The sequence below is a fragment of the Symphalangus syndactylus genome, chromosome 13 (genome assembly GCF_028878055.3).
Source record: "Symphalangus syndactylus isolate Jambi chromosome 13, NHGRI_mSymSyn1-v2.1_pri, whole genome shotgun sequence".
Classification (NCBI taxonomy): Eukaryota; Metazoa; Chordata; class Mammalia; order Primates; family Hylobatidae; genus Symphalangus; species Symphalangus syndactylus.
This window is the reverse complement of record NC_072435.2, coordinates 59,292,834-59,314,171: the sequence shown is the minus strand read 5'-3', so window position 1 is coordinate 59,314,171 and position 21,338 is coordinate 59,292,834. Positions and strand designations below refer to the sequence as shown.

The 21,338-nt window shown below is 51.6% G+C and overlaps 1 protein-coding gene across 7 annotated transcripts; it reads right to left on the bottom strand.

Annotated features, from left to right (window-relative positions):
• Window positions 1-43: 43 nt before the first annotated feature.
• Window positions 44-12,526, bottom strand: ZBTB32 (zinc finger and BTB domain containing 32). 7 transcript variants are annotated; one of them, XM_055240040.2, is made up of 6 exons: window positions 3,638-3,931; window positions 1,585-2,568; window positions 1,261-1,334; window positions 1,084-1,152; window positions 794-958; window positions 44-613 (listed from the first exon to the last, which is right to left on the bottom strand). In XM_055240040.2, the coding sequence occupies exons 2-6, from the start codon at window positions 2,463-2,465 to the stop codon at window positions 339-341; spliced, it is 1,464 nt and encodes a 487-aa protein (XP_055096015.1). In that variant the 5' UTR covers window positions 2,466-2,568; window positions 3,638-3,931; the 3' UTR covers window positions 44-338. The 7 variants fall into 7 exon arrangements, with proteins under 7 accessions (XP_055096015.1, XP_063470191.1, XP_055096014.1 ...); XM_063614121.1 differs by having other exon boundaries at window positions 1,585-3,240; window positions 3,638-3,668; XM_055240039.2 differs by lacking the exon at window positions 3,638-3,931 and adding an exon at window positions 12,424-12,526 and having other exon boundaries at window positions 1,084-1,334.
• Window positions 12,527-21,338: the final 8,812 nt, after the last annotated feature.

The window sequence follows — 21,338 nt, the reverse complement described above, 5'->3', positions numbered from 1 at the left end:
GGACAAGGGGCGTGGGCGGGGGTGTGCACAGACTAAACTCGGCTTTCTAGTCCTGAAGGGAGGGCACAGGAAACTCTTTATTATGGTGATAAGATCGACAATCCCCCCTACTGTTAACCTTCGCTTCTGCACACTTCAGTGTCCTCACCCTGTAGGGCTCGCGGGCCTGTGCTTCTGCGACCCGCGATCGTCCAGGAGAGGGCACTCAGCGCCCTTCCTGGGGCGCCTCTGGGGCGGAATTTGCTAGGCCGCCGTAGCAGCGGTACCAGGTCAGAAGCCGAGCCGGCCCGCTTTTCGTTCTTAATTGGACTCTTGGCTAAGACGCTACCGACACCCCGTCAGGTGGTAGAGGAAGAAGGACAACGGGGAGAGGTCGAGGGCCGAGACGGCCTCGAGGAGGAGTAGAGGAAGGTGGAGCGGATGGTCCATCCGGGCGGGAGTTGGCTGGGCGAGTGACCGCGCATGTGCGCCTGCATGGAGGCCAGGCTGGGACAGCCGGCCCCGCACAGGGGGCAGCGGTACGGAGCGGCCCCGTGTGTCCGCAGGTGCTTGGTCATGGCCGAGAAGTCCCGGGAGCGCTGAGGACAAAGGCTACAGGAGAAGGGCTTCTCTCCTAGAGCGGTCGGAAGGGGAGGCCAGTGAAGTTAGGAAGAAGGGGGCGAAAGCTGGCCAAGTTAGGGGTGGATCGGGCCACGGGGCTAGGGGATTGCGCGGGAACCGGGCACGCAGGTGGAGACTCAGGAGCGGAGTTGGGAAGAAAACCGACAGTTCACACAGGGCAGGGCGCCCATACCTGTGTGGACTCGGTAGTGCGTCTCCATCTGATGCTTGAGTGAAAACCTCTTTCCACAGACAGAGCACACATAGGGCCGAGACCGAGCAGGAGGGGCCGGGGAAGGGTGCGGGCGAGGTGGGCAGCCTGCCTTGTCCTCATGACCCACACAGGTTGCAAGTGCGCCTGTGGGGACAGAGAAGGCAAAGGAGGGCAGGGCTAGGAATCCCAGTGCCAACTCACTGTACCATTCAGGCAGGAAATCAAGGGCTACAGTGGGGCTGAGGCACGAGTGCCCCCGCCCGACTCACCTGTGTGCCCCTGATCAGACTCTTCCATCTCCCCAGGGCTGAGCTGTCCGGGGCCCTGGGGGAGGGAACCTGGAGGGAACAGTGGGAGGTAGGGGCCCTGCTCAGGCTGGACTCCTGGAGCCTCTCCCCAGAGAAGACACCGTGTTACAGGTGTATGCAGGACAGTGAGGGGCTTACCTGGGGTGGGGCTGGAGGAGGCCAACTGGTTCTGGCTCCAGAGCCCTTTGGGGGCATTTAGGGACAGTGGGATCCTGGGATGGGATGGGGAAGAGTTACAGCCTTGGCTAAACCTGGGAGCCTGGCCCCTTCCTGAAGAGGGGGTATCCCAAGTCCTCCCCCCGGGGGCTGGGCTTTGGCATGCCCTGTGGCAGCAGCTTCTTGTCTCATCCCCAGCTCAGGAACTGTGCAGTAGAGACGCGGTGCCCTTCCACCCAGCAGGGCTGCACCTCCTGGGCCACGCCCTCCCAGCCTGGAGGCCGAGCACTAGACCCCTCCACTCACCTCTGGCCCCGCCAGACCTCCTGCCAGGCTCCAGTGGTGGGGGTGCTATGGTAGAAGGGAATGCCATATCTGGGCGGCATCAGCAGGATGCTCCACAGGGCAGGCTGGCCCCCCACCAACCAAGGGGCCTCAGCCCACGAGGGCCTAGGGGTGATGCTGGTTTGCTGGGAGCCTGCTGGGGGAAGGGGGCCAGGGAGCTCGCGCAGACTTTCTTCAGAGCCCCCTGGATTTTCCCTCAACCGCATGAGCACTCCGTGCTTCCCATCTGCTCCCTTTTGGCCAACAGGGGCTTGGAGGCGTTTCTCCTTTGACCTGGTCTGTTCCTGCTGAGCCTCCTGCGTTGCTCCTGCCATCTCGGGGCTGCCTGTTGGTGGCAAGTGCTTGTGCAACATCTCCTGTTCTCTCCCATCAGTTCTAGAAACCTGCTCTGGGTTCTGCTTCTCTCCAGGGTCCCCCAGTTCTCTCTCAGGATTCCTTGAGGGTTTCTCTGGCTCCTCCTGATGTTTCTTCAGGCCTGGATCTGGCTTTTTAGCCCTGTCCCCTCGAGCCCTCCAGCATGCCTCTTCCAGGGACTGCACTCCCAAGGCCCTCGCCGCCTCCTGAAGGGGCCTTAGCTCCCCAAGCTGCAGCTCTACACTCTCCCCATACACAAAGTTCAGGAGCTGGGCAAAGGTAGAAGGGCTGATGCCTTCTCCCAGAGCCCACTGGCCCCTGCGGCCCAGCTGCTGGCTGACACCTGCTAGCACCAGACTGTGGGCGGGGAACTCCTGGCTCCCTACAGTGATCAGAGTATCACATAGTGCTGGCCGGAGCCTGGCTGCTAGCTGTACCAGCCGATCAGAGCCATAGGGGCTGGGCAGTCTTATGGGGGGCAGGGACATTGTGCCTTGCTTGAGTACCAATCTCAGAGGCTCTAAGAGAAAGTCCACAGTGTGAGGTCCATGGTTGAAAGGGGAGGGAGGAACATCTCATCTCATTTCAAGCCTGTGGATGTGAGGGGAGAGGGTGTGAGTTGCTGGTCCTAGATCAGAGCCCTCTGTCCTGAGTGAGCAAATAAAGTAACCCAAGAGAGGATCGGAGCTTATCCAGAATCATAGCAGGTAGGCATGCTGGCGAGAGAATGGAAATCAGACCAAATTCAGGACTTAAAGAGCAAAGGGCCAGTCAGTTAACAGAAATATCTAGTAGTGGGTTCAAGACAGACATGCGGGAAGTCTGCCAGTTAGCAGTCTCTGACGTAAAAGATAGCAGATACTGCCACTTCTGCTTCTCCAAGCCCCTCTGCAGGGAAACACCTCTGCGCAAGCCAGGCTTTCTTCATTCCAGACGAGGATCACCGCAAAACCCAGTCAACCCTGGCACTAAGGGATGGAGCATGACACAGTTTCACGGGAGAGCTTAGAAAGCTAATGGGTCCTCCCCCAAAAGCCCATCGCTCCTGAAAGGCAGAGAGGGCAGTATGATAGGGATCCTGGCTGCAGGAGCGCAGGCGCTAAGGCATCCGACAGTCATCACAGTGAAGCTGAAGCTTCTAGAACACATCCTCAGGGAAGGAACCAGACATTCCCATCCAGAGAACGAGGAGAGCAGGTGCAGAAGCCACAGGAGACGAGGCTCCTGATCCAATGATGGAGAGACGTTTTGGAGAATGGACCCCTGAGGAGATGAGAGGAAAGGACATGGGGACTGGAGACAGGGAAGCTGTTTCCTCTCAAGATTCGGGTAAGGAGATGGTTTAATTTGTTCTTCATAAGACAAAAAGTGAAGAATAGAAAGACAGCACCCAACCAGGCAGGAATTTCTCACACATCAAAACCACCACATTGGCTTTTAAGAAGAGAGCTGGGAACCCAGAGATGAAGAGAACCAGAACCTCAGTGTCTTAGCACCCAGCAGGCAGAGTCCTAGGTGCAGCTTCCCTGTGAGCAAGGGCCCTTGGGGCAGGGAGGGCTACACTTGGACACCTCAGGGAGAGGGCTCTAGGTTGGCAGGGAGGGGACAGAAAGAGTTGTGATGGGAAGAAGGCCTCAGCTGGGGAGAGGCCATCACTCACCGCTTGTAGCTTCTTCCAGGACACCGCATGCTCTGAACTACTGTTGGGGCTCCTGGGGCCCCCCCTGGAGCTAGCCCCGCCCCTGACCTCACAGGCCTCCATTGGATGTCCCAAGTATCAGTCTGCCACAGTCCCCCCGAGGGGGTGTGGTTTTCTAACCCTGCCTCTGCCTTCTGCCTGCAGGAGAGACCACCCCCTCTACCTCCAGAATGCACACATTCTGCCCCAGCCTCCTGTCTCCTCACTTCGCTTGTGAACTCCTAGAGTCAAAGAAGTGTATCTGTGGCAGCAAGGACCTTGGAATAATCAGCCCTGCCTTTGAGTTTCATCTCTGCCATTTACTAGTTGAGTCATCTTGGGCAAGTCACTTCTCTGGGCCTCAGTAACCTCATTCATGAAATAGGGATAATATCTGCTTACCTCATTTGGAGGTAGGGGTGAAGATGAAATGACGTGACGAATATGAGTGTGGTTTGTAAGTACACAGTAGCATTCAGTGGTATGGTTGTTTCTTAGAGATGACGGCAGAGCACACAGCTGCAGAAGTAAAAAGGACTGAAACATTTGGATCCCAAGAATAGGGTGGAGGAGCCAGAAGCCGGCCTCCTCCCTCTCCCTGACTTGGTACTGGGAAGCCTCATTTGCTGGCTGGGAATGACCTGGGGGTGGGTGTATGAGTGACTCAGATCCTCCCATCAAGCTCTGAAAGGGGCAACCCCAGGAAGGACCTGTGGTGGTCTTCGAAGAGAAAAATCTCCTTTTCTTGGGCTGATGACAAATGACATTTCTCTGAAATCAGGACTTGGGTTTCTTTCACTTCCTGCCCAAGGGGTCAAGGTCCCCGGAGGTTTCCCCTCTTTTCACACTTCAGAACTCTTTAATATGGGGAAAGGATGGGGTCTGAGAGGCTCAACTTTCTTTTTCTGTTTCTTATTATTCTCTTATCCCTGATCCTATAGCAAAATTTTCATTTATCCAACAAATTTTGATGACATGTTTATTTTGAGATGGGGCCTTGCTCTGTTGCCCAGTGGTACAGTCACAGCTCACTGCAGCCTTAGCTTCCTGGGCTCACGTGATCCTCCCACCTCAGCCTCTTGAGTAGCTGGGACTACAGGTTCGAGCCACCATGCCTAGCTAATTTTTAATTTTTGGTAGAGACGGGGGTCTCACTATGTTACCCAGGCTGGTGTTGAACTCTTGGGCTCAAATGATCCTCCTGCCTTGGCCTCCTGAAGTGCTGGGATTATAGGCGTGAGCCACTGCACCCAGCTGATAAAGCATTTATGATATGTGCCTGGTGTATATTAGATACACGGTAAATGATTGGAAGATAAACAAGTCAGGTACTGGTAAGCTGCTCTGGTGACAAGGCACAGTCAGCTTCCCCATAGGCTTCTCTTTTTTTTTTTTTTTTTGAGACGGAGTCTCACTGTCTCCCAGACTGGAGTGCAGTGGTGCAATCTCAGCTCACTGCAATCTCTGCCTCCCAGGTTCAAGCGATTCTCCTGCCTCAGCCTCCCATGTAGCTGGGATTAGAGGCGCCCGCCACCACGCCCGGCTAATTTTTGTATTTTTAGTAGTGACAGGGTTTCGCCATGTTGGCCAGGCTGGTCTCGAATTCCTGATGTCAGGTGATCCACCCACCTCGGCCTCCCAAAGTGCTGGGATTGCACCTGGCCTCCCATAGGCTTCTCTTAAGGGAGAAGGATCTAAGAGTCCTGGTCCCCTCCTAGACGCAAATATTGTCTCTAAGCTCCTGTTTCTCCCTTTGGCTCCAGGACCCTCAAATGTTCAGACCAGCCTCCCACTGTCTCTTTCCAGGCCTACCATGCCTTCCCTCCATATGGCTGCGGGTACATGTTAACCCTTCCTAGATCAGACAGGGTGTGTCAATGGGTGAGGCTGGTGGAGGGGCAACAGGGTGGGGAGAGGGGAAGATGAGTCAGAACGAAAGGGAAAATGCAAATGTGAGAGCTGTGTTCATCTGCTACTCTGAACGTTAAGTATTTTCCATTTCTGAGCTTTCTAATTCCTCACACACACCACACCCAGGGACGCATTAGACACCCATATAAAAGACACATAAAGCATCAGTCCCTCTGATATGTATGTACACAGAGGGAAACACCCTTCCTCCAACATGGAAATACAGAATCCCTCAAGACAAGGAAGGAGTGTGGAAAGCCCTGAGGGACTAGCCCCAGGGATGAGGAAGGGTACAGGGGTCTGGACGATTACGTGGTCACCTATCTGAGTGTGGCCCCCTCGCTTTCCAGCCCCACATCATCTGCTTGTGACTCAGCTCCCCCACTGGTTTGCTCATTGATGATTGAGAGAGTTGGAGACTGCTCAAAGGGCAGCATTCTGTGTAAGCCAAATATAGTTGACAGGGAGCATCGGTGGGCTTTCGGGGAACCTAAAAGGGAGGAGGGGCAAGGGAACTCCCCTTTCAGTGAACAAAAGCCCCCAAGAATGGGGAACCCCACCTAAGGATATCCCCTTAGAGACCGCCTCCTAGAGTTATCTCCAGGGCCCTTTACACTGTAACCCTTATGCTGATGACACCCTGAGCGCTTCTCTAGCCTCTTCCTGCATTCTTGACAGTGCAACCCAAGCCATCCTGCACTGAGCACAGATGGCAGAAGCAGACAGCACTTTGACTTGGAAGAGTAGGGACACTGCTGGTGCTGTTTTGTTTTTATTTTGAGACAGAGTCTTGTTCTGTCACCCAAGCTGGAGTGCAGTGGTGCCATCTCGGCTCACTGCAACCTCTGCCTCTGGGTTCAAGCGACTCTTGTGTCTCAGCCTCCCAAGTAGCTGGGGTTACGGGCGTGCACCATCACACCCGGCTAATTTTTTGTATTTTTAGTAGAGATGGGGTTTCACCATGTTGGCCAGGCTGGTCTCGAACTCCTAACCTCAGGTGATCCACTGCTGGGATTACAGGCGTGAGCCACCATGCCTGGTCTGTTGCTGTTCTTAAAAGTACTCCCCCTCCCTAGATTCAAAAGCCTTGCGCCCCTTCCTCTTCCTAGGCTGACTCGGTAGGAATCATCTGCAGTTGTCTGTCTGGAAAGAGCAAGGAAACAACAGGTTATGCAGACACAAGCCTGTGTCCTGCCAGAGGGTAGAGCGGGTAGAGAGATTAGGTAGGGCATGATTGGAAGGGGAGTATGTGAGAGAAGGTGATATGATATCAGCCTCTCAGTCCTTTTTAATACTTACATTACTTTCTTTCTTTTTTTTTTTTTTTTTTTGAGACAGAGTTTCACTCTTGTTGCCCAGGCTGGAGTACAATGGCGCAGTCTCGGCTCACTGCAACCTCCGCCTCCCAGTTCAAGCAATTCTCCTGCCTCAGCCTCCCAAGTAGCTGGGATTACAGGCAACTGCCACCATGCCTGACTAATTTTTTGTATTTTTATTAGAGATGGTGTTTCACCATGTTGGCCAGGCTGGTCTCGAACTCCTGACCTCATGATCCTCCCGCCTTCGCATCCCAAAATGCTATGATACAGGTGTAAGGCACCACGCCTGGCCTGAAATCTGGTAGTTCTTATTCTTACTGATAGGCTTGACCAATGGGACACTAAGGGGAAAATGTGCAAGGGGCTCGGGGCACACCCTGGCTGCAAAGTCAGAGCTTCCCAGAAATCCTTGTATCATGAACTTCTTGAGGCTCAACCCAGCTTGATGTAACAATGTCAACACAGCAACACAAATACCAATTCTCCTTAAATATTATAATTAAACCATCAGAATAGACCAATGAGAGGGATGATCATTTGTTTTGTGAAAAAGTTCTCCCTCTATTTCACTTATTTTAAATATCAAGCCCTCTTCCCAAGCCAAGTTGAACAAGATTCAATTTAGAAAAATTCTGTGAACTCGCCACTCTTCCCGTGAACCCATCTCTTTCCACAAATGAAGGTGGTTAAATTCCCCACAGCATTTTATATAGATTAAGAGTGATTATCCAAATCTTACATGAACTTTAAGTATGTTCACTCTTTCGCCAGGTGCAGTGGCTCACACCTGTAATCCCAGCACTGTGGGAGGTGGAGGCAAGTGGATCACCTGAGGTCGGGAGTTCAAGACCAGCGTGACCAACATGGAGAAACCCTGTCTCTACAAAAAATTTAAAAAATTAGCTGGGTGTGGTGGTGCATGCCTGTAATCCCAGCTACTCGAGAGGCTGAGGCAGGAGAATCGCTTCAACCCGCGCCATTGCACTCTAGCCTGAGCAACAAGAGCAAAACTCTGTCTCAAAAAAAAAAAAAAAAAAAAAAAAGAAGAAAAGATATTCCATCTTTCTGGTTAAGTACATCCAAGACTTCCAGAAAAGAGACACCACAAGGAGTGAATTAGTTCCCTTTTTCCCTTAAATTTGTGCTCTATATGATCCAAGAACCAGCTATAGTCATACCCAGGTGAGCTGAATCTAGGTCATGGAGACCCCTTCATAACACACCCTTTGTGGATTAACTGGAAAAAGAATTAGACTAGAAGTCGAAAAACAAGTTTCGAGGCCGGGCGCGGTGGCTCACGCTTGTAATCCCAGCACTTTGGGAGGCCGAGGCGGGCGGATCACGAGGTCAGGAGATCGAGACCACGGTGAAACCCCGTCTCTACTAAAAATACAAAAAAATTAGCCGGGCGTGGTGGCGGGCGCCTGTAGTCCCAGCTACTCGGAGAGGCTGAGGCAGGAGAATGGCGTGAACCCGGGAGGTGGAGTTTGCAGTGAGCCGAGATTGCGCCACTGCACTCCAGCCTGGGCGACAGAGGGAGACTCTGTCTCGGAAAAAAAAAAAAAAAAAGAAAAAGAAAAACAGGTTTCACTGCATCCATTCACAGTGAATGGCCCTTCTCTTCAGCACTCATATGGAGCTAAGTCTTCCAAGACCCTCAATTTCCTCACAGGGGCTGTTTCAAGACCAGTACAGAACACTAGTGTTGACTTAAACCTGGGCAAAGGGTCTCACTTGGACCTCCTCTGGCTGTATCCCTTCACATAGGCTGAGTCAAAAGGCATCTAGAAAGTGCCTACCTGGAACTGTGAGCTCCCACCTCACTTCTGGACCATGCTCTGAGAACTCAGCACCCTGGATTTCCTGGACCAAATGATTCTGAGGCCCCCTACACAGGACTCAACCCCAGGCCTGTATTCATGAGAGTGGACTCTGACTGATGTACACACATGCTAGACCCTGATTTTGTGTAAGGGATTTGTAGACTGAGCTTGGATGTACAGGCTAGAATGTGAGACACCTTGAAGTATGGGCCAACACCAGGCGTGGGAAGAAACGAGGGAGTCTCTGTCATCTTTCCCAGGCCCCATAAATAATATAGGAACCCACTTTATTCCAATGGTTCTAAATCTCTTAGGGAGTCACCATCAGGTTCAGAATGTCACCCAGGGGACCAACTCTTCTCTTTATTGAGACAGAGTCTCCTGTCACCCAGACTGGAGTGCAGCGGCACCATCTTGGCTCAGTGCAACCTCTGCCTCCCAGGTTCAAGCGATTCTCCTGCCTCAGCCTCCTGAGTAGCTGGGACTACAGGCATGCACCATGACGCCCGGCTAATTTTTGTATTTTTAGTAGAGATGAGGTTTTACCATGTTGGCCAGGCTGGTCTCAAACTTCTGACCTCAAGTGATCCACCCGCCTCGGCCTCCCAGAGTGCAGGGATTACAAGTGTGAGCCACCCAGCCTGACCTGAGACCAACTGTTCACATTAGAAAATGGTAGACACAGGCCGGGCGCGGTGGCTCACGCCTGTAATCCCAGCACTTTCGGAGGCCGAGGTGGGCGGATCACAAGGTGAAGAGATCGAGACCATCCTGGCAAACATGGTGAAACGCCGTCTCTACTAAAAATACAAAAATTAGCTGGGCGTGGTGGCACGTGCCTGCAATCCCAGCTACTTGGGAGACTGAGGCAGGAGAATTGCTTAAACCCGGGAGGCGGAGGTTGCAGTGAGCCGAGATTATTACACCACTGCACTCCAGCCTGGTAACAGAGCAAAACTCCATCTCAAAAAAAAAAAAAAAAAAAAAAAAGAAAAGAAAATGGTAGACACTTATACCACTTGGCATATGAATGCATGACAAGAGATTGACAGATTACTCTGAGTCTCATGGCTGGACAGGTTAACTATCCTCTTGCTTATTCTTTGCCCTCCCCTCCTTGTAATATACATGCATACCATTAATTGTTCTTTTTTTTTTTTTTAGAGATAGTCTTGCTCTGTTACCCAGCCTGGAGTGCAGTGGCACAATCATGGCTCACTTCAGTCTCGACATCCTGGGCTCAAGTCATCCCCCCATCTCAGCCTCCTGAGTAGCTGGGATTACAGGCATGTGCCATAATGCTTGGTGGCTGTCTGCTGAGCTGGGATTAACTGCATACTTCACGTGCCAGCACCCCGGGCCCCCACCACACCATAGAGGGAATGGCCAATTGAACTGCCCCAATATTAACTGGTTTCGGGGTTAGACTTCCTTGAAGTCCACGCATAAACCACTCCTTGCACCCTCACCCCTGGTTAAAGAACTCTGGGTGTACTGAAGGCACTCCAAAAGCATAAATACCACTGAACAGCTGAATGAAACTAGGTATTAACACCCTGCTCCATGAGTATAAAAAGATCATCAGTAAAGACAACCTAGGTGATTTCCTTTTATGTTATTTACTTATTTATTTTTGAGACAGAGTTTTGCCCTTGTCGCCCAGGCTGGAGTGCAGTGGCACGATCTCGGCTCACTGCAACCTCTGGCTCCTGAGTTCAAGTGATTCTCCTGCCTTAGGCTCCTAAGTAGCTGGGATTACAGGCATCCACCATGCCTGGCTAATGTTTTGCATTTTTAGTAGAGATGGGGTTTCACCATGTTGGCCAGGCTGGTCTTGAACTCCTGACCTCAGGTGATCCACCTGCCTCGGCCTCCCAAAGTTCTAGGATTACAGGCATGAGCCACCACGCCCTGCCAAAACCTGGGTGATTTCCTAAAGAGGAGAATATCTCACACACCTCTTCCTGTGCTCCACTACGACGTTCATCCTCCCCATGCACCTGCCTTGCACCTACAGCCTGATATCTTCATCTTCTAGGAATGATCAGAACAGGCATGGGAAAGAGTGGGACAAGGAGACTGAAAAGCTCCAGACACGACCCAATCCCAGTTTTTTTTTTTTTTTTTTTTTTATTGAGACGGAGTTTCGCTCTTGTTGCCCAGGCTGGAGTGCAATGGCACGATCTCTGCTTACTGCAACCTCTGCCTCCCAGTAGCTGGGATTACAGGCATGTGCCACCACGCCTGGCTAATTTTGTATTTTTAGTAGAGATGGGGTTTCTCCATGTTGGCCATGCTGGTCTCAAACTCCTGACCTCAGGTAATCCGCCTGCCTCGGCCTCCCAAAGTGCTGGGATTATAGATGTGAGCCCCCATGCCTGGCCCTGCTTTTTTTTTTTTTTTAATTAATTAATTTTTTTTTTTGAGATGGAGCGTTGCTTTGTTGCCCAGGCTGGAGTGCAATGGTGTGATCTCCGCTCACTGCAGCCTCCGCCTTGTGGGTTCAAGCGATTCTCCTGCCTCAGCTTTCTGAGTAGCTGGGATTACAGATGTGTGCCACCACACCCAGCTAATTTTTGTATTTTTAGTAGAGACAGGGTTTCACCATGTTGGTCAGGCTGGTCTCAAACTCCTGACCTGATGATCCGCCCACCTCAGCCTCCCAAAGTGCTGGGATTACAGGTGTGAGCCACCATGCCCGGCCATCCAATCCCAGTTCTGTATAGAGCCACTGACACGGCAATACTTCATCCAGCGCAAACAGCTCGGCTGGGATTCAGAACCCTTCTCCCTGGAATCTCCAGAGGATTACTGGCCTAACCTCTTGGCCACATCATCCAACCTGGACCCCATACTGGGAAATTTGCCAAGAACATCTCAACCTGGAGTCCAGAACATTCACTCCCAGCCCAGGCTGGCTCCAAAGACCCTAGAAAACCTTCAAGTGCACAGTAGTTTCATCTCTTGGCCAGTGACTTCCTACATAACTTTTTTTTTTTTTTTCATTTTTTTCTTGAGACAGGGTCTCATTCTGTCGCCCAAGCTGGAGTGCAATGGCGTGATCTCAGCTCACTGCAACCTTCACCTCCTGGGTTCAAGCGATTCTCCTGCCTCAGCTTTCTGAGTAGCTGGGATTACAGATGTGTGCCACCACGCCCAGGTAATTTTTTTTAGAAACCCCGTAGAGACAGGGTTTCTCCATGTTGGCCAGGCTGGTCTCAAACTCCTGACCTCAAATGATCCACCTGCCTCAGCCTCCCAAAGTGCTGGGATTACAGGCGTGAGCCACCGCGCCCAGCCCCTACATAACCTTTGGAGATCCACAGGCCTCTCCTTTCAGTCACCAGATCCTGGCTCAGTCCAGAGACCCCTGATAACCTCTCATTGTCCGGAGGCCATACCTCATGGCCAATGACCCCATGCAGAGTTAAGGGCCTCCAACTTCCCCACAACACCCTTCCCACTCAGGCTGGCCTCGGGGGCCGTGGACCAACTCAGAGGGCAAGCTGGCTTAGCCTCTGCCAAACCTAGGCCTAAAGGTGGCCAGGAGGCTGCATTTCCAGCCTCTCAAAGGCAGACGAAAGCCCCAAGAGCTAAAGCCCTCAACCTGCACTTCCCAATCATCAACGAGGTCCAGTCAAGCCCCCATACCCCAGATTTGCCTGGGCCGGGCCCAAGCCCAAGAAAGTAAAGTAAGAAAATCTATGGCACTCACCGGCCCAGACCCTGTTCCTCCTTCCCTTTCAGCCTCACATACGCTCAGGAGCTCAGGACGGCTTAAGGCTGAGTGACCGTTAAAAGTGGGGAATGGAGCGAGGCCAGGGACGCAAGGCTCCCGCACGTGGTCACCCCGGTTCCTGAGGCGGACGCTGATTGGCTGCAGCACGGCCGCATTTTCCCGCTCAGGCCAGCTGAGCACGCTGGGCAGCCTGGGAGGCACCTAGGACAGCGCCACTCCCGCGCGTCTGCCTCGGACCCGCAGCTGATTGGCTGTGAAGGGGCAGAGCCTTGAGTCTCGTTGGTCCATAGGCTTCAGGCCTCTTAGGCTGAGATTTCATTGATTTCCAGCCGGGCCCCAGCGTTGATCTGCTGTGGAGTCTGCCTTTTCCCACTCTCTCCATGAAGAGACTGGACCCTGATTCTCCTTCACCTGAACAGCCCTGGAGGCTCCCTCAGCAAGTGCTCAGGAGTACCACTGTCTTTTTTTTTTTAATTATTATTTCATTTTTATTTTATGAACAGGGTCTTCCTCTGTTGCCCGTGCCGGAGTGCAATGATGCAATCATAGCTCACTGCAGCCTCGAATTCCTGGGCTCAAGCAATCTTTCCACCTGGGCCTCCCAAAATTCTGGGACTACAGCCGTGAGACACCGTGCCTGACCTGCCTTTCTTGCTTCTATTTTGCCACCCTAAGTAGCTCCCATTTGCAAACCCTGTCACCTTTCTCTCAACCCTTTACCATCTGCGAAGTGTGTAGGGGGTGTGTAGGCTGCTGCCACACTTGATTGGCTGGGAGATCCGTAAGAGCAAACCAAGGCCAGGCATGGTGGCTCATGCCCATAATTCCAGGGCTTTGAGAGGTCCAGGTGGTAGTAGGATCGCTTGAGCCCAGGAGGTCGAGGCTGCAGTGAGCTATGATCACACCACTGCACTGCAGCCTGGGCGACACAGTGAGACCCTGTCTCTAATAAATAAATAAAAATAAAATAAAAGAGCCAGCCAGGCAGGGCGCGGTGGCTCACGCCTGAAAACCCAGCACTTTGGGAGGCCGAGGCGGGCGGATCACCTGGGGTCAGGAGTTCGAGACCAGCATGACCAACATGGTGAAACCCCATCTCTACTAAAAATACAAAAATTAGCTGAGCGTGGTGGCGGACGCCTGTAATTCCAGCTACTCGGCAGGCTGAGGCAGGAGAATCGCTTGAACCCCGGGAGGCGGAGATTGCAGGGAGCCTAAATCGCGCCACTGCACTCCAGCCTGGGAGACAGAACGAGACACTGCGTCTCAAAAAAAAAAAAAAAAAAAAAAAAGGGCCAGCCAGGCTTCGGTGCCTGTGGACAGTTCCCTTTTCTCTCTTGTCCACTCCACCACGATTGCTGGCACGACTTACTCTGCCTCGCCTGGAAGCCTGGAAGTGTAAAGGGACAGGGAAGACACAAGGGTGGGGGGGCAGTGCCTTGCCCCGTGATTGGCAGCGTGACGCTTGCACTTCCAATTCCCACTGCCACCTCGACTGTATGCTCAGCCAGGAGTAACTGAGCGCGGACGTGTCAGCACTCCCGCCCCCCACCATACCGCAGAGGGAACGGCCGATTGCGCTGCCCCAACATTAACTGGCCCTGGGGTTAGACTCCCTCCAGCAGGGTTTCCCCCGGGCAGGGCTTCGGGGCTGACTAGCTGCGAGCTCGCCCCTCGCCAATCTCCCGAGGTGCTTGTCTGCGGGGCTTCTGACCCGGCCCCCGCGGCGGTTGCACCGTTGATTGGCTGGCTCCGCTCCTTTCTAAGTGGCTTAGTCTGGGCTTCGTTCTCAAGCACAGCCAATGAGACGCCAGGGCGCCTCAAGGAGGCGGGCATGACTCCACCGTTCTCGCTTCTGATTGGCCCTAAGGCTCGTCTTCGCTTTAGATTGATCAGAGGGCAGCGGGGCGGGAGCTTAGCGGAGCAGTTTCAGGCTGCGGTGCGAGTTAGGTCCCTTTCTCTTCCAGCTGCGCGCAGTGTTGTCGTGCGCGTCCTTAGCAGCCGCTCGCTGAGGAGCTGTAGCGGGGAGGAATGGGGGTGGTCAGGAGACAGGAGAGCACCTCGCGGAAGAGCCTGGGACAACAACCGGAGCTGTAGGTCCTGACCGAGACAGCCTGAGGCGTCCCTGGCCCCGATAGGGAGCGAAACCGCTAAAATGGAGGAAGGGGCCGGGCGCGGTGGCTCACGCCTGCAATCCCAGCACTTTGGGAGGCTGAGGCGGGCAGATCACCTGACGTCAGGATCGAGACCAGCCTGACCAATATGGTGAAACCCCGTCTCTACTAAAAATACAAAAATTAGCCGGGCGTGGTGGGGGATGCTTGTAACCCCAGCCACTCGGGAGGCCCAGGCAGGTGAATTGCTTGTACCCGAGAGGCAGAAGTTACAGTGAGCCAAGATGGTGCCACTACGCTCCAGCCTGGGCGGCAGAGCAAGGCTCCATCTCAAAAAATAAAAATAAAAAATAAAGTAAAAAAGGGAGGACTGGCACTGTGGCGGGAGTAATAGCACCTCGTGTTTATCGAGCCCTTTCCATGTGCCACGCTTGTGCATCAACTCGTTGAAACCTAAATAACCCCGTGAGGGAGGCGATTACTATGCCAGGTTAACCTCTGAGGGCCAAAGAGGTGAAGTCGTTTATTTCAGGTCCCTCAGTAGGTACGGGCATTGCTGGAACTCGAACCCTGCTGTGGTGAGAGCCCAACCTTCAAGCTACACTATGATTAAGTAGGACTGATTTTGTAGATGGGGATGGGGTCTGGTCACATTGGCCCTGGTTTTGGGAAAATGGACTGACATGTAGAAAAAGGTATTTATTTATTTATTTATTTATTTATTTATTTATTTATTCATTCATTCATTCATTCATTTTTGAGACAGAGTCTTGCTCTGTCACCCAGGCTGGAGTGCAGTTGCGCGATCTCGGCTGTCTGCAACCTCCACCTCCCGGGGTTCAAGCCATCCTCCTGCCTCAGCCTCCCGAGTAGCTGGGATTACAGCCACCTGCCACCATGCCCGGCTAGTTTTTGTATTTTTGGTAGGGACGGGGTTTCACCATGTTGGCCAGGCTGGTCTCGAACTCCTGACTTCAAGTGATCCTCCTGTCTCGGCCTCACATAATGCTGAGATTACAGGCATGAGCTACTGCACCTGGCCTAGAGAAAGGTATTTAAAAAATCAGTCTCATAATATGTTTGCTTTTTTTTTTTTTTTTTTTTTTTTTTTGAGATAGGGTCTTGCTCTCTTGCCCAGGCTAGAGCACAGTTGCAGGATCATGGCTTACTGCAGCCTTGACCTCCTCGGGTCAAAGGATCCTCCCACGTCAGCCTCCCAAGTCGCTGGGACTACAGGTGCACAACACCATTCCTCACTAATTAATTAATTAATTTATTTATTTATTATTATTATTATTTTGTAGAGATGGTCTCACTATGTTGCTCAGGCTGGACTTAAACTCCTGGGCTCAAGGGATCCTCCTGCCTTGGACTCCCAAAGTACTGGGATTACAGGCATGAGCCACTGTGCGAGGCCCCAGACCAGTTTTAAGTGCTTTACCTACATCATCAGATTGACTCTTCATAGTAAACTCTATCGGATATTTACTGTTATTATTCTCATTTGACAGATACAAAAACTGAGGTTTGGTCTGGCGCAGTGCCTCATGCCTGTAATCCCAGCACTTTGAGAGGTTGAGGCGGGTGGATCCTTTGAGGCCAGGAGTTCGAGACCAGCCTGGCCAACATGGTGAAACCCCGTCTCTACTAAAAATATGAAAAAATTAGCTGGGCATGGTGATACATGCCTGTGATCCCAGCTACTGGGGAGGCTGAGGGCAGAAGAATCGCTTGAACCTGGCAGAGGTTGCAGTGAGCCGAGATGGCGCCACTGCACTCAAGCCTGGGCAACAGAGCAAGACTCTGTCTCAAACAAAACAAAACAAAAAAACAAAAACTGAGGTTCAGAGAAGAAACTGATTTTCCTAAGATCTCACCGGGAGTAATTGTCAGAGCTGGAATTTGAACTAGGCCTGTTGCAGTCTGACTCCAGAGTCTAAGCTCCTAAACATTTTTATACACTGCCTCCATCCTGCCAACTACAGTGATCACAGTGCAGACACGCATGGTCCCAGGGAATCCCCAGCCACCATAGGAGGCAGAATGACACCAACACGCATTGGAATAGACAGCCAAGGCTCATAGAAGTGAAGCTCCTCATCTCAGCTCACACAAATGGTCCATGGCTGAGCAAGGAGTAGAATGACCAGACCTTCTGAATCCAAGCCTGAGTTCTTCATCACACCTCACACTGCGTTTTTCCTATTTGAAAGATGAAGAAATGAGGCCGGGCACGGTGGCTCACGTCTGTAATCCAATTACTTTGGGAGGCCGAGGCAGGTGGGTCATAAGGTCAGGAGTTCGAGACCAGCCTGACCAACCTGGTGAAACCCCATCATTACTAAAAATACAAAAATTATCTGGGCATGGTGGTGCATGCCTATAATCCCAGCTACTCAGGAGGCTGAGGTAGGAGAATCTCTTGAACCTGGGAGGCAGAGGTTGCGGTGAGCCAAGATCGTGCCACTGCACTCCAGCCTGGGCGACACAGCAAGATTCTGTCTCAAAAAAAAAAAAAAAAAACCGGCTGGGCGCCCAGTGGCTCACGCCTGTAATCCCAGCACTTTGGGAGGCTGAAGCGGGTGGATCCAGCTTTGGTTACTCCCTGAGTTGTAACCAAAGCTGGAATTCAGACCCAGATCTGTCTGACCCAGGAGATCACCCCTGAACCACATTACCTTCAGGAAGTGCTTGTCTGGTAGATCCTGGATTGGATTGGTTGAGAAGTCCTCTCACTCAACAAGCCTTATTTACAGTTAGTTCATCTTGTCCCAACTTTGACCCTAAAGGTGGTTGGGAAAATACTTCACAGCCTCAGAACCTTTGGAGTTTCTCACTGATTCTCACTGAGAAGGCCTAGTGATAATTGCTACAATTTTTTATTATTCATATTTTTTCCTTTTTTTTTTGAGACAGAGTTTTACTCTGTTACCCAGGCTAGAGTGCAATGGCACGATCTTGCCTCACTGCAACCCCTGCCTCCCAGGTTCAAGCGATTCTCCTGTCTCAGCCTCCCAAGTAGCTGGGATCGTGTGCCACCACATCTGGTTATTTTCTTTCTATTTTAATAAGCTGGTCTACAATACAGGTTTCCTGTGTTTTGTTTTGTTTTTTTAGAGATGGGGTCTTGCTGTGTTGCCCAGGCTAGAGTGCAGTGGCTATTCACAGGTGCGATCATAGCACACTGTGGCCTCAAACTCCTAGCCTCGGCAATCCTCCTGCCTCAGGCTTCTGAGGAGCTGGGACTACAGGCACATGCCAACATGCCCAGCTAATTGCTACAAATTATTGAATCCTTTTTATGGGCCAGGAAGGCTTGAGAAGATGGAGTGAGGGATCCTGGGCTCTGGCAAGATGGTATAGGAAGGGTTGTTGGCTTGGCTTGGGGGGTTGGAGTGTAAGATTTGGAGAGTTAAATGTCTGAGAGAAGTAGAAAAATAAATAAAAAGCCCCTGCCTTCAGTTGCTTATTGAGCAACTCCCCATGCCAGATGCTACACTAACTAAGCTTAACTATACACTGAGAAGCAGAGAGCCTTGCAGCTTAGGTAGCTGAATGCTGGATCCAAACTGTCTGCATCATATCCTGGCCCTGTTACTTACTAGTTGTGAGGTGTTGGGCAAATTGCTTAACCCCTCTGGGCCTTAATTTCTTCATCTGGGCATATTAAATGGTCATGTAATAAATGGGCATATTAATAGTACATATTGGCCAGGCATGGTGGCTCACACCTGTAATTCCAGCACTTTGAGAAGACGAGGTGGGCGGATCACCTGAGGTCGGGAGTTCGAGACCAGCTTGGCCAACGTGGTGAATCCCTGTCCCTACTAAAAATACAAGCCTGTAATCCCAGCTACTCGGGAGGCTGAGGCATGAGAATCGCTTGAACCCAGGTGGCAGAGGTTGCAGTGAGCCGAGATCATGCCACTGCACTCCAGCCAGGGCAACAGAGTGAGACTATGTATCAAAAAAAAAAAGTACATACCGGCCGGGCGTGGTAGCTCACATCTGTAATCTCAGCACTTTGAGAGGCTGAGGTGAGAGGATTGCTTGGACTCAGGAGTTCAAGACCAGGTTGTGCAACATGGTGAATCCCCATTGCTACAAAAAATACAAAAATTAGCCAGGTGTGGTGGCATGCACTTGTAGTCCCAACTACTGGGGAGGCTGAGGTAAGAGGATCACCTGAGCCCAGGAGGTAGAAGCTACAGTGAGCTGTGATTGCGACACTGCACTCCAGCTTGGGTGACAGAGTGAGACCCTGTCTCAAAAAAAAGAAAAAAAGTACACACCTCTCAAAGTCATTGAGGGGATTAAATGAACTAATAGAGCAGTGATATTCCTTCTTCTTCTTCTTTTTTTTTTTTTTTTTTTTGAGACAGAGTCTGCCCCCCAGGCTGGAGTGCAGTGGCACGATCTCGACTCACTGCAACCTCTGCCTCCTGGGTTCAAGCGATTCTCCTGCCTCAGCCTCCCAAGTGGCTGGGACTACAGGCGCGTGCCACCACGCCCAGCTAATTTTTGTATTTTTAGTAGAGACGGGGTTTCACCACGTTGGCCAGGATGGTCTCGATCTCTTGACCTTGTGATCCACCTACCTCGGCCTCCTAAAGTGCTGGGATTACAGGCGTGAGCCGAACAGTGGCATTTCTTCTGTTCCCAATGCCCTGTAACCGAGTTGTTTCCTTGCAATCAGTATCATCTGCCTTGACTCTGGTGTAGACCCTGAAAATTAAGGGACCATGGGAAAGCCTGGGGGCAGTGTGTTCCCAGAAGCAGTAGCAAGCGCAAAAGCCCCAAAGCAGGAGTGAGCTTAGTATATCTGAGGTACAGCAGGAAGTCCACCTGGAGCCAGGCAGCTGACTAAGACTCAGGAGCTCAGCTCAACGGCACAAGTGTTCATAACAAATGTGAAAATAACCCTGTACCTTTCAGAGAACAAAGGACTTTCCCCAAGCTTTGAACTCTGGAAAAACCCCAGATCATGATTACATTTGAGGCTCAGTGTCCACAGTTGCACAGGAATGAAGCTTAGAATTCAGGTCTTCTAGCTCTCTAGGGCCCATGTGTCAAGGTCAAGAAACTTACTTTCACTCAAATATTTATTAAACTGCTGGCCAGGCGCAGTGGCTCACACCTGTAATCCCAGCACTTTGGGAGGCCAAGGTTGGCTAATCACTTGAGGTCAGGAGTTGGAGACCAGCCTGGCCAGCGTGGCAAAACCCCATCTCTACTAAAAATACAAAAATTAGCCGGGCATGGTGGCGGGCGCCTGTAATCCCAGCTATTCAGGAGGCTGAGGCACAAGAATCGCTTGAACCTGGGAGGCGGAGGTTGTAGTGAGCTGAGATTGGGCCACTGCACTCCAGCCTGGGTGACGAGAGCGAAACTCCATCTCAAAAAAACAAAACAAACAAAATTCTGATGGTGCATGCCATTGGTGCTGAGCCCTGGGGAAGACCCAGCCCCTGCCTTCAAACATTTCATCTTCTAGAGAGGAATTAGACCTCAAAACATATTCTTCAAGAGCCAAGTGGAAAGTGTAGGAACTGAAGCTGAGAGGAGGCACTTAAGCTAAGGGGAGAAGGAGTGGAGAAGGGTGAGGGACAACTTCCCAGAGGAGGCGATGATGTTTGTGCATCTTTTTGGGGGTACTTACTATGTGCTAGGCATGGTGCTTGGTAGAAAGGGCACAGTGGGAAGCAAAGAATAGACTGAATGTAATGGTCTGCTGGGGCTATGTAACAAAGTATCACAGACTAGGTGGCTCAAACAACAGACATTTATTTCTCACAGTTCTGGAGACTGGAAGTCCAAGGTCAAGGTGCCAGCAGGGTTCGTTTGTCCTGAGGCATTTGTCCTTGGTTTGTAGAAGGCCACCTTTTCACTGTGACCTCATATGGCCTTCCCTCCGTGTGTTTGCACTCCTGGTGTCTCTTTCTATAAGGACATTAGTCCTATTGGATCAGGACTCCACCCTTATGACTTCACTTAACCTAAGTTCCCTTCTTTCTTTTCTTTTTATTTTATTTTATTTTTGAGACAGAGCCTTGCTTTGTCACCCAGGCTGCAGTGCAGTGGCAGGATCTCGGCTCGCTACAACCTCCATCTCCTGGTTTCAAATGATGCTGTTTTGGCCTTCCAAGTAGCTGGATTTAGAGGTGACCGCCACCACTCTTATCTAAGTTTTGTATTTTTAGTAGAGGCAGGGTTTCACCATGTTGGCCAGGCTGCTCTCGAACTCCTGACCTCAAGTGATTTGCCTGCTTTGGCCTCCCAAAGTGCTGGGATTACAGGTGTGAGCCACTGTCCTGGCCAGTTTACTTTCTTAAAGTATCTGTCTTGGGCTGGGCGTAGTGGCTTACACCTATAATCCCAGCACTTTGGGAGGCTGAGGTGGGAGAATTACTTGAGGCCAGGAGCTCGAAACCAGCCTGTCCATCATGATGAAACCCTGTCTCTACAAAAAACACAAAAATTAGCCAGGTGTGGTGGTGCACGCCTGTAATCCCAGCTACTTGGGAAGCTGAGGGAGAAAATCACTTGAACCCGGGAGGCGGAGGTTGTAGTAAGCTGAGATTGCAGCACTGCACTCCAGACTGGGCAACAGAGCAAGACTCAGTCTCAAAAAAAAAAAGGCCGGGTGCGGTGGCTCACGCCTGTAATCTGAACACTTTGGGAGGCCGAGGCAGGCGGATCACGAGGTTAGGAGATCAAGACCATCCTGGCTAACACAGTGAAACCCCGTCTCTACTAAAAACACAAAAAATTAGCTGG

Coding starts and splice junctions, on each gene's coding strand:
- ZBTB32 (XM_055240039.2), bottom strand. CDS start 2,465: ATGTCCCTGCCCCCCATAAGACTGCCCAGCCCCTATGGCTCTGATCGG. Junction 1,335..1,584: donor GAGGTCTGGCGGGGCCAGAG/GTGAGTGGAGGG, acceptor ATCCCATCCCAG/GATCCCACTGTCCCTAAATG. Junction 614..793: donor GCACTACCGAGTCCACACAG/GTATGGGCGCCC, acceptor CGACCGCTCTAG/GAGAGAAGCCCTTCTCCTGT.